General features: G+C 35.6%; 1 protein-coding gene across 1 annotated transcript; it reads left to right on the forward strand.

Annotated features, from left to right (window-relative positions):
- The first annotated feature begins 3,231 nt into the window (after nucleotides 1-3,231).
- LOC129245299 (proton-coupled folate transporter-like) lies at nucleotides 3,232-11,342 on the forward strand. The gene is made up of 10 exons (XM_054883381.1): nucleotides 3,232-4,130; nucleotides 4,196-4,308; nucleotides 7,054-7,204; nucleotides 9,480-9,663; nucleotides 9,719-9,905; nucleotides 9,962-10,097; nucleotides 10,158-10,294; nucleotides 10,353-10,542; nucleotides 10,705-10,861; nucleotides 10,928-11,342. The coding sequence occupies exons 1-10, from the start codon at nucleotides 3,845-3,847 to the stop codon at nucleotides 10,989-10,991; spliced, it is 1,605 nt and encodes a 534-aa protein (XP_054739356.1). The 5' UTR covers nucleotides 3,232-3,844; the 3' UTR covers nucleotides 10,992-11,342.
- The last annotated feature ends 609 nt before the right edge of the window (nucleotides 11,343-11,951 follow it).

Raw genomic sequence — 11,951 nt, forward strand, 5'->3', positions numbered from 1 at the left:
TAACTCAAATCTTGAATTAATAAAGATTGTTTAAAAGTGAATATTGTTACTTTTCTGTGGTTGTATTTAAGTCAAATCAGCGTCTGTAATAGGGCATTTTTTCAAGCTTATGCAAAAGAGAAGCATTTTTAACGTTAAATATTGCGATTAATTCTTAATGCTAATTTATAAAATGTACAATACTATAAATCGGAAGGCTGATATAGTGACAAGCACGTTATAATTTTTAAATTCGGGCCACGCACTTAGATATTAAAAGGACCTTTTTCGTGGCAACAGTGGAAAGCCAGCCCAAATTGTCTATAATTGTTAATATGAAAACGTTTTTCTAATACTTTATTTTTTACCAACTATATATACATCAAATTAAGGGTAGTTTTTTTTTTTGTAATTATCAAATGACTGAAACTAATGTTTTATTTTTTTTTTTTCAATGGTTTTCCTAAACTTTCTTACATATCTTACTTGTTCCTGCAGAAAAAAATTCTCAAAAGTAAGTTTTTTAAATTAAAAATTATAACGTTTTACCTGGCAAAGCTTCACCAAATCCTTGGAAGACGTTTCAAACAATTTCTTTAACTTCAATCGATTGAAGCAGATTATTATTATTATTTTATTCTTATTTTTTTTTTTTTTTAATTCTTGGATTTGTCGTTTAAAAGTTATACTCATATGACGAAAAATCGGTCGGGTTTTGTATAACGCACATGGACCATTTTTAGGCAAAGTACTCGTATTATGATTTATTGAGTAAGACTTGGTGGAGATGTTAGGGACTTGTTCAGAAAGAACCTTTATGACTCCCAATATTCTCGAAATTATAGTTTGGTAATTATTTGCCTTCAAAGTGCCCTCGGGAACTTCACTATAGTTTGACACATTATAATATTTTTTTTCTAAACTTCACTTAAATTCACAAAATATACACTCACTCGCGTGTTTTTACTTATTTTTATACAAGTATTCGAAATATCTCAATGAAAATTAAATGCAAACGCTTTTACCAATATCATCGCTTTCCAATTTTAAACGAGAATAACAATTCATTGAAATTGACAACAGTATTGTGCTGCCGGATGTCTGCAAATGAAAATAAAATGTGAACAAAAATGAAGGATTTGAGTTGAGTGTTGATGATGGGGATGGGGTTATGGTGCCTACTTACTACACACACGCATATGGCGTTTTAATTTTTGGTTTAATGGTTTTAGCGGAAAGGATGAGTTTTATTGTTTTGAAGAACGACCGAAGGCCGCCTACGCGAAAAGAAATTCTACACAAACTTACTGTGGATGGCGTAGTCGTAGCACGGCTGATGGCCACCTACGACGAACGAGTTCAATGCAAAACAAAACCACGAGGACCCCTTTATAAAGCTTATCGAAGCAAACAATACACTTATAAGCCGTGCTGTTTGGTTTTTAATTACTTTATTATTTTTTGGGATACCTTTTATAGCATTCATTTCAAGTTTCGAAAATATATAATATGTTAAACAGGCGCGTGGTTTTTATTACAAATTTCCCCCTGCGACGCCTTTTTCCATAAACAACAATGCTTATATTTCCGAAAATATTTCTCAATTCTAAACTAAAGGAAAAAAATACTGCAGATTTTCAAAATATCTTCCAGTGAACATCCCTGCATGCGAACTTCGTTCATATTTTTTGGTGTCTGGGAACACCAACTTTTCGCTAAATTACACAACCTTTTTTTTCAAAGCATTTTCATTATATTAAGGTTTTCAACTCATTCCATTTATATCGTGGTTCAATTTGCCACTAAAATAAAAATTCTCTCTGCAAAACGAAAATAATTAACCCCTCAGCCAAGTCGACAAGATGTTAAAAGTTTTGTTTACAAATTTTGTACGATCGTCTGATTTTTGGCAACTGCAATTACAAAAATTTCCCATTATTTCCGTTTACCTTCTCTGGCTTTGAGTTGAAATTATCGATAGTTGATGTATAGACTATAGATTTTATCGAATAATAACACAATTAATTATTTTGACTGTTGATACTTAGATATTTAATTTATGTGCTCACGGTCAACTAAATCTCATTTAAATTTTTTTAAACAAAAAATAGTGCATCAACGGTTTTAGACTTCAAGCTTGAGCGCAGATCATTCATAATTGATCCCGCCTTGCTAAAAATTATTTTATACCCCACCGAAAGTAGGGGTATACAAACAGATGTCCTTGTCAGAATTGGCAGCGACTATAATTGAGTTCCCGTCAGTTTAAATAAAAAATGTAATAAATGTATTCAAATCAGAATTTTAATACAGCCGTCCGTCAAGTTATTCGTCGTCGTCTGAACAACGACTGATTAGACGAATGTAAGAATACGTGTGAAATGAGCGAGCGGTATTCGGCTGCCGAATACTCTATGACGTGACAAACGAAGTTATTTGAACAATTTTCCTTTTCGTCATAGGCCACTAGAAACCTGGTAGATCTTGTTAATATCCCTTGTTAGTTGTTTCGCTGAGCTCCTCCTTCAATTTGTTGGAAGTGAACGGCAAATGATATTTTATGAGGAGGTTCTTCACAGCAGAAATACACTCGGAGGTGGAACCTTAAAAAAAAAACACGTTTTCAAATTTTCAAAACACAGCTGGTTTCGAATCCCAGCACACCATATAGTAGCCACGCAGCACATTCCATTTGGCACGGCGAACTCGGAAGTCACAATCTGTTTCTCTATCATTCTTGGGTGGTATCGATCAACCAGCTGATTTGTTTTTTTTTTTCTCTCGTCGTGGCCATGTCGATTTCAGCACAGAATAAAACAAGGCGAATTCATTATTTGTTTTCTACTTTGCCAATACATTGCCGTGACAATCAAAAGTACAAAACATTGTTGTTGGTCTAATGGCACCACCTTTAATGAATGCGCCTTGGAGCAATCCAAAATTTTTCATTTACGTACATGATCTATGATACTTCGGAATGGAACGGTGGTAATTTTTCATTTGCATGGGGCTCTCATTAGTTTCATCATGTCAGCTGACACGGAACGTACGTTTATGTTAGTGAGTGTGAGCACTTATAGTAGTTTATACCTTCTAATAAAGAAACAGACCATCATTTAGCTTGAGATACACGCATTAAAAATGTATGTCAGTAAAGACGAAAAAACTTGGCATATTGTTGCGCCATGGAATCGGTCGTTACAAATCTATCGATACATCATAAAAGAACAACCACTATCGACACTATCTGCAATAGTTTGACACCTCTAGTAAGTTGTGTTTTTGTGCCTCTTGAACGCGATAAATTAAAACGCAAAAAATTAGCTAATTATAGAAAAAAACGAAGTGTAGTAAAACTCATCACATATTATTATGAACAAAGGAAAATAAAACTTTATCTTCGAGAATGCAAATCACGCTGTGAAATAGTTAAATTTTACTCTTTCGAGAGCGCTCCGCTAAACGTAAACATCACACAAGTGTGGAGAAACTGCTGCTAACGTCGAAAACTTTCACACATTTCATCAAAATATAGCAGCAAAGGGCTTTAAGTCACTCTTTGTTTGGAAGTCGGTTGCGGTTGGCATTCAATCACTGAATCAGTAGCGGCAGCAAATCATTGCAGCTCAGTATTCAACTTGGATGAAGTGAAGGCAGTAAGAGCGCTCTTGAGCGAAGAACGAAAAATTTAACTACATTAACTTCGAACCGTAAACGCAGTTTTGTTATATTATATTTGAGTGCACAAAACGAACAAGTATTGGTGATTAGTCGCTGCTGAGGCGGGTTTAGAAAACTAAATTACTAACGATAACGCGATAAATATATAGGATTAAGGAAATTCCAATACGTATTCTGTAATTATATGAAAATGCAGTCAGACGAAGAGAGCTTGTATGACCCTGAAGCGGCTGATGAATCCACCCAGGTGCTAGATGCAGCTGCGGGCAGAGTGGAAAACAGTGGGGGGACACCGTCTACAGCAACAGCACATAGCAGTCGAACAAGCAGTAATCACAGTGACGATTCAACCAGTAAAGACGATGTAACTGCTGACTCCAATAATACAACGCTCAATACAACAACTCGCAAACGCTGGTTTATCTTGGAGCCCGCGGTATTTCTGGTCTTTCTCGCTATGTACTTGTCGGGTAATTTTAAATTGTTTTCAATAATTCCTAAATTCGCTATTGAAATGATATTTAAATTTTTCAAGGGGCGGTTTATCAGAACCAAATTTTATACCAGACTTGCGTAGCGATATACAAATACAATGAGAGCGACTGTCAGCCGCTTTTGGGTGTAAGCAGGGAAACGAAAGAAGCACAGGTGATTTAAAATAATTAGCTTCTTCTGTAGCAGACACAATGTTATATTTCACATGACTCATAACAATCGTTCAAAGTAAAGGTGTTTTTAACGTTTCATGCATCTTCATCTCAAATAATACATAGCTCAGTTTTTCTTGCGTAAAAATATTATAAAGTTTAGTCATAAAAGCAAAAACACTGGTAAAAGTAAAATATTACAAATTCGGAGCGTATTCATTTATACAAGTGCAGATATAAAAAAGCAAATTAAACTAAAATATTTTAATAACCAAAAAAAATTAAGTAAAGAATAAATAAATTGGCAAAACTTGTTAATAAGTCTCTGTGCTACAGATATTTAACTCACTGTATATAATCCATATATCGCTCATAAGCTGCGAGAGTATCATAACTAATACAGAAAAAAACTAGCAGCAAATGTGCGATACGCAGATATTTTTCTTTTTTTCGTACTTAGTTTTGTACACAGTTTCATTTGCAAATATAATCATTATGTAGGGCGTACACATACTCTTTTCTTATCGCTACTGAATTATGAATAAAATTCAAACAATAGAAACTAAAGTCTACTCGTAAATGTTGATTTTTTTTTTCAATTAGCTGTGATGATGCATTAATACACTCTTTAATCTCATTTTAAACTTGTGTGTTTGTGTGTATGGCGTTGTCATAAGTGAATAGTGACTGACTTATTTTCAAGTACTAATCGCGCCTTTGTGAAATGGGTCAATTGCAAATTAATGATCCCGATTGAATTGCACTAAATAGAATATTTTACAATGGAATAAAAGCAATTAAAAATTGATAAAAAAGTACAGTTTAAAAAGCGCTAGCGTCCACTGGTTTATAAACTTGCATCCAGAAAAAAAAATTAATGGTCCACTTTTGTCGCTTCCGCCTTTAACTTATCTTCAAAAAAACAAATTAACAAAACGAGCTGACGCTTTTTTTTTTGTGGTATTCAATTGGGTCCCATTGAAAGGAGTCGAGTCGCTTAATAAACTGTCATGGTTTAATACAAAATTGTCGAATTAAAAAAAATTAAAAAAAACAAAACCCACAGCACTTTCAAATCAAGCAAATCTGAGTTCGATCCTTTATATTTTCTGAAGTTGAGGAGAGAATTTAATAACCCCTACCACCTTTCATTTTTAAACAGTACATATTTTCTGCAGAATCGAAACTAAAACATAATCCCAAAAGTTTTTGACCTTTCATTAACTCTAGAAAAAAAGCAATGGTTTTCCAACCAGTTTGGAGTACGGTAACAAGATTTGCAACAATACGCATGACTTCTGTGACTTATTTACGTGTTTCTTTCAGAAAGTGTATGGAAAGTATGACTCTATGTCACTTTCAGCCTTATCCTCCTCATCTTTAGAAACTACTATAAATTTGCAAAGAAGATGTGCAGCTTGCCACTATGAAGCTTAAGCCCAGCACTAAAGCAGACAGTGAAGGCTTTTCTTCACAATTATCCTTGACTCTGTTATTCCAGAAATATGTAGATAGTGGGATTTTTATTGATTCGTGTAAGCCTCTGCTCTATTGAGCATATCTACAAAACAACAACAACAAATAGAGTAACCGGAATACTGTCCGCTACTACAGACCTCTTGTTAAGCAATTTACTATAGCAAAAAAATTTTATTAATTTATTCATGCAAAGTTATTCAATCATGTAAAGTTATTTAATCAGCAGATGAAGAGCTCCAGTTACACTGAGAGACCCGCGTAACTTTGGCACACTTACCTTCTTAAGAGTATAGTATAGTGGTTGAACTTGTCCAACCCCTCACAATAGCAGACTAAACTCCTACCTATCCAGAATTAACCCGACATACCAAACTTATATCCAGCATGTGAAGGCACCACATACGATGCTAACCAGCTTTTCACATGCCCCATCAAACTTAACAGCCCTTTCCCTCTGGACCCAACCTGTCGAATTGGCAAGTTTCCGGGACCTATCGTTAGATGAGCTAGACGAAGACGACCGGTAACTACATTGGGCTGACAGGGTTTACTAAGCTGCGCCAACAACAACAGCAACTCGGTTTCATTAGAAGAAAGCCTAGTAACTTCAAATATCCACAGTTGTTGTTGTAGCGGCAAAAATAGTCCTCATACATGTACGGGGAGTGCTGCTGGAGTGACAGTCTTTGGCCGGGTATATAGTTAACCCGGCCGTTGCGGTAACGTAGAACCGACTGTTGGGAGGGTACGTAAAAGATCGCGTAGAATATTATTACTCGTTATGATAGAATCCATACCACGAAATCCATTCTAAAAAAATCAAAAAGGCACACAAATTTGTTACCAAATTCGCTTTGAATAAAATTGACTGGCCAAATGGTCCTCCTCATTATATCAGTAGACGGAAATTGTTAGGCCCACAGTCGTTGTCTGATAGAAGAATCTACTTCTCACTAATTTTTGTTTATAATGTTATTTATGGTAACATTAACTGCAATGGCTTGAACAATCTCTTCCAAACTCATACCTCGCCTCATAGTCTTAGAAATAACCGCTTGTTGGTTCATTCAACTAACAAAACCAATTATTCAATGAATGAGCCTATTATGCGATGTGCCCGATTATGTAATAATTACAGAATTATTATAGATTTTAATGTTAATATTAAGAAATTTAATATATTTTTGTAACATTTAATTAATTGTAATGGTCTGTAAGACATCTCTGTGTCTATTGGTAATAATTTTTTTACCTCTTTTTCTTGAAGGAAATCGAAACTCGCGTGCAGCCATATGTCGCGCGTATTCTTATGGCTCGCTCGCTGTTGGAGAGCATCATTCCGGCATTTGTCAGTTTATTCGTCGGCCCGTGGTCAGATAAATTTGGACGTCGCCCCATCATAGTTGCCACCTATACGGGTAAGTAAAACATTTAAATAAGAATTGCGTCTTCTCCGTAGAAGCCTGATTGTACTGCTCTAGATTCGTTTATCAACGCATTAATGTGCAATTGTGTATTAATCTAATATCTCTACTATCTTATCGCAATACAGCATTTCGTAATTGAATCTTACACGCTTACATTCACATAAGCGCACTATAAATGAATAACTATATTTTTGAAAACTGATCCAAGCATATGAACTCAAAGCATCGGTAATCAACCACTTAACCTTCTGTGTAAATGGGTTAATATATTTAAAATCATTACAAAATAATTAAATTGAATTATAAAAACAATTACATGAATTAATTATGATTAAGTATATATTAAGCTGAAATACTAACGATTAGAGTGTATCTGATATTTCATTTCGAAAAACAAATATTAGAAATTTAACATTCAAATCGAGGTTTGTGACAAATTGAGTTTTAAACAAAGTTGTGGAGTCTTTCTGAAATTACCGAAGGCATTGATATTCACATAGGTGGGAATATGCCCATAAGAAAAGAAAGACACTTATGACACTAATCACCAAAATTGAAACCACATCCAACCGATGTTTAGAGGGCCGCCCCTGCAAGAGGAATGTCCTAGTAACGTTGGGCTTATTGAAGGCATTCGATACAGTCCAACTCGACGCTGCTGGAGGATTTTCAACAGTCGATCCTCCCGCCTGGACTGAAGAGGTGATCCGCGAACTATCTGAGTGGTCAGCATTCGTCAGTCATCTTTTGAGATCGAAGCACAAAACAAAAGAGAATAAAGCAAGGTGTATCGCAGGATTGTGTTATTCAACCTAACTTTTCAACTTCTAAAATCTGTTGCTGGCGACATTTAAGGGATTACATGGGTTTCGTCGGGTAAAAAAAGGCCTATTTTCAATATTTTTTTTTCTACAATATGTAAAAAATTATTTATTTAATTCAAACTTTTTTCTAAAGAATAATTTATGAAATTTTCAAAAAAAAAAATTAAAACTCCTCCATTGTGATGTCATTTCCGTGGACCCCTCGAAAAAAAGGTGCGTCCGCGTTGTTAGCATAACTCCTGACAGGCTCATCAAAAATGAAAAAACAAAAATAAGTATTTTTCTTCAGACCATAAACGCGTGCTTGAACGAAGGAAAGAAAAAAAGTACAAAAATTGGAATTTTGGCAGACATTTTTCCAAAAAAATTAAAATTTCGGTCAAATTTGCTTGACATTTTGTTTTTTTTTTTAAATAGTTGTAATTGAAAAAAAAAAAACAAAATCCTTCGTTCAAGCACGAGAAAATTGTATTTCGAACACCTGTGTAAAATTTCATCAAGATCGGTTGAGTAGTTTTCGAGAACATTTGACAACCGACTTTGAAAACACGGTTCCGAGAAAAACGCGTTTAAAGTTTTGAGTAACAAAAAAAATGGCTTGGAGCGCACACCTTCCAAAGGCTGTATCTCCGAATTTATTATTCGGATCGACTTGAAAATTTAGGATAATATATTAAATTAATAAGCCAAAAAAAAAAATAAATCGATTTTTTGAACCAACGAAACCCATGTAACCCCTTAAGGCAATCGGCCGGCCGGTTCTGAATTAGGCTGCGCCCGACTAAGTGATATGCAGTCAAAAATATGCAATCATGACAGCCACCGGATATTTTAGTAGTTTAAACTCCTACTTATCCAGAATAGACCTCAACATACTCAATACGAGTATATGTTCGGTATGTGATAGAGGCCTTCTCTGTATCCAAACTGTTAAACCAGCACACTTCCTGAGCTTAAATGTATTAGACGATGACGATCGGTGACTACACCGCACTGGTCGAATCATTCTCTGACCACGTTCCCACGACAGTCGGTTCTACGTAACCGGAACAACCCGGATTTAAATCCAGCCAAAGACTGTCACTTCAGCAGCATTCCTCGTATATGCACGGGGAATGTTTATGCTGCTACAACAAAAACAATCATTCTCTGACAGTCCGTTCTGCGTTATCGGCAGAATCCAAATTTATATATGGCCAAGGAAGGTCAGCAGCATTCCAAAAAAATGTATCATTTGGACATCAGTGACTTAAGCACCATCCCCCTACCCTTACTTCGAAAATTCCATTACCTCTTTAGCTTATAAAAAATAAATTTCATTATTTCCTTTGAGTCCGGGCAGTGATAATAAAAAATATTATTTGTACGCGTATAACGGTTATTTAAAAAAGTACCTCGGTTGTTAATTTCGTATCTAATAAATCAATATTTTATTTGACCAGGTTACCTCACTGGATCCATAATACTAACGGTTCTAGCTTTCATTGCGAGCAAAGTTGTAATTAGCCCTTGGCTATTTCTATTGTCTTCCGTGCCCTCGGTGCTTAGTGGTGGAACCTGCGCTCTTATCACTGGCATTTACTGCTACATATCAGATGTGGCCAAGGAGAAGGCGCGTGCAGTGCGGTAAGCTAAAAATTTTTATTCATAAAAATATAAAATTATCTTTGGTTTTTTGCAGCATGGTCATGAACGAAGCATCCCTTTTGGCCGGCATGATGGCTGGCAACGTGTTAAGTGGTTATGTGTACGCAGCCACAAATGTTGTAACAGTTTTTGGCATATCTGCGCTGTTGATGTTACTCGCCTTGCTTTATGTGTTCATATTTGTAGTGGAAAGTCTGCGGCCTGATCAAATACACACGGGCGTAAGTGTAAAAGATATGTAATTTTTAATGTCATTTCTATTAACTTGCACTTTTAGTCCAAAGTACGTGAGTTCTTCCGCTTTGATTTGGTGAAGGACTTAGTGCATACCTGCTTCGAACGACGACCGAGCTTTGATCGCGCCATTATTTGGCTAACAATGATTACGCTGACGATTGCATTGTTCACCATGGGTAAACTATATGTGAAATTGTGTTGCCAATTAGAACTCACTATTTTTTGAATTTTCTCAGAGGGAGACAGCAATGTAACGTATCTATTTTTCCGAGCGAAATTTGAGTGGACCCTCAAGGACTATACGCTGTTCAATGCTGCGCGCATTGTTGTACAAATCATTGGCAGCATTTTCGCTCTAATTTTATTGCGAAAGGTGAATTTTATCCACCACGAATTGCGTAGTTTCCATTTAATTTGTGGTTTTTAAACAGGTTCTGAAAGTCTCGATTGTGTCCATGACAATGCTTTCCTTGGCTTGCTGTGTGCTGGAGAGCACAGTTCGTGCCACTGCCATGTATTGGTGGGAGCTGTATTTGGGCATGATACTCGGCGGCATGCGGGGCATAATGGGACCAATGGCGCGTGCCATACTGTCGCATGTGGCGCCGCCGACGGAAGTTGGTAAGACAATTGCAGGTTGCCTTGTTATAGTGATTAGATGTGCACATAAATCCGAACCGAATGAGTTAATCAAATTTGTGTGAAACTAACTGTAATGGCAACGAATGACATTTACTTCTTTTTAATTTACCTTAACTCATTTCTTTCAATTAACCAAAATAGGAAAAATATTCGCCTTCACCACTTCTTTGGAGTCGCTTTCACCGCTTGGCGCTGCGCCGCTCTACACGACTGTATACGACATGACGCTAGAATTTTATCCAGGGATTTTTAATTTCATCAGTGCTGGGCTGTATACGCTTTGTTTTACGTTAATTGCGTAAGTCCTCGTATTCGCAAAAACATTTCCAATTATACTAATCGAATTTTTTTATTGTTATTACAGCGTTATTTATGGCATTCAAAAATCGCTGGGCAATACCGCGGCATATCAAGCAATCGGTAGTTAAGATACAAAGTCACAAATAGCATTATTTTGTTTCTGTGTTGCTCTTTTTAAGCCACGTTTGTGCATATCCCAATATACATACATATGTAGTATGTAGCTAGCTAATTATCCCATGTGATGCGCGAATACTACCTAAACCTAAGTATTATTTTAAAGGAAAGGAAAAAAGCGATTTTCGAAATACCCGTTCATAAATTTATATAAAGACCATATTTTTATAAAAACTTGAAGCAGTTTGAAAACTGCGGAATTTACAAAAATGTATATAACTGTATATTTTATTCTTATTTATATTTGACTAAAAGTTTTGTCACAAAGAAATGTAAAAAGTTGTTAATAATGTTTGTAATCTATGAAAAATATAATATTTACCATAAAATTAATTAGAATAACAAAAACGATTTTTTTTAACCACTTTTGATAAACGATGTGGATAAATTTAGTTTGTTTGACCATTCGGAAAAGCCGATAAGTAAGGAGAGCTTAATTATTTGATATATAGTAATGAAATAAAAGACTCCAGAAGTAAATGGTGTTTCAAAAGACGCGCGCCAATTGATGAAGTAAAAAGTTGCTTAGTACGAACATAGCTGGAAATTGTAAAGTAAAGAGTCTTTCAAAGGATGCGCCAAGCTTTTGTTTCACAATAAAACATGTAAAAATCTAGATTCTTACAGATTTCACTATTTTTACTCAAAATACAGCCTTATCAACTATATGTGAAAAATGGCCACCAAGAGCAGGTCTACATGTGAAGTCCGCCGAACAGTCGATTTAGGAATGCCTAATTGTTGAGACTGTTATGATTTCGAGGTTGTATACTTAGGAACCAGCTTTAACACCGATAACAATGTCAGCCTTGAAATCCAACGTAGAATCTCTCTTACCAACAAGTGCCTACTTTGGACTAAGTAGGCAATTGAGTAGTAAAGTCCTCTCTCGACGAACAAAAGTAACACTC

This window comes from Anastrepha obliqua, chromosome 4, assembly GCF_027943255.1.
Source record: "Anastrepha obliqua isolate idAnaObli1 chromosome 4, idAnaObli1_1.0, whole genome shotgun sequence".
NCBI lineage: Eukaryota > Metazoa > Arthropoda > Insecta > Diptera > Tephritidae > Anastrepha > Anastrepha obliqua.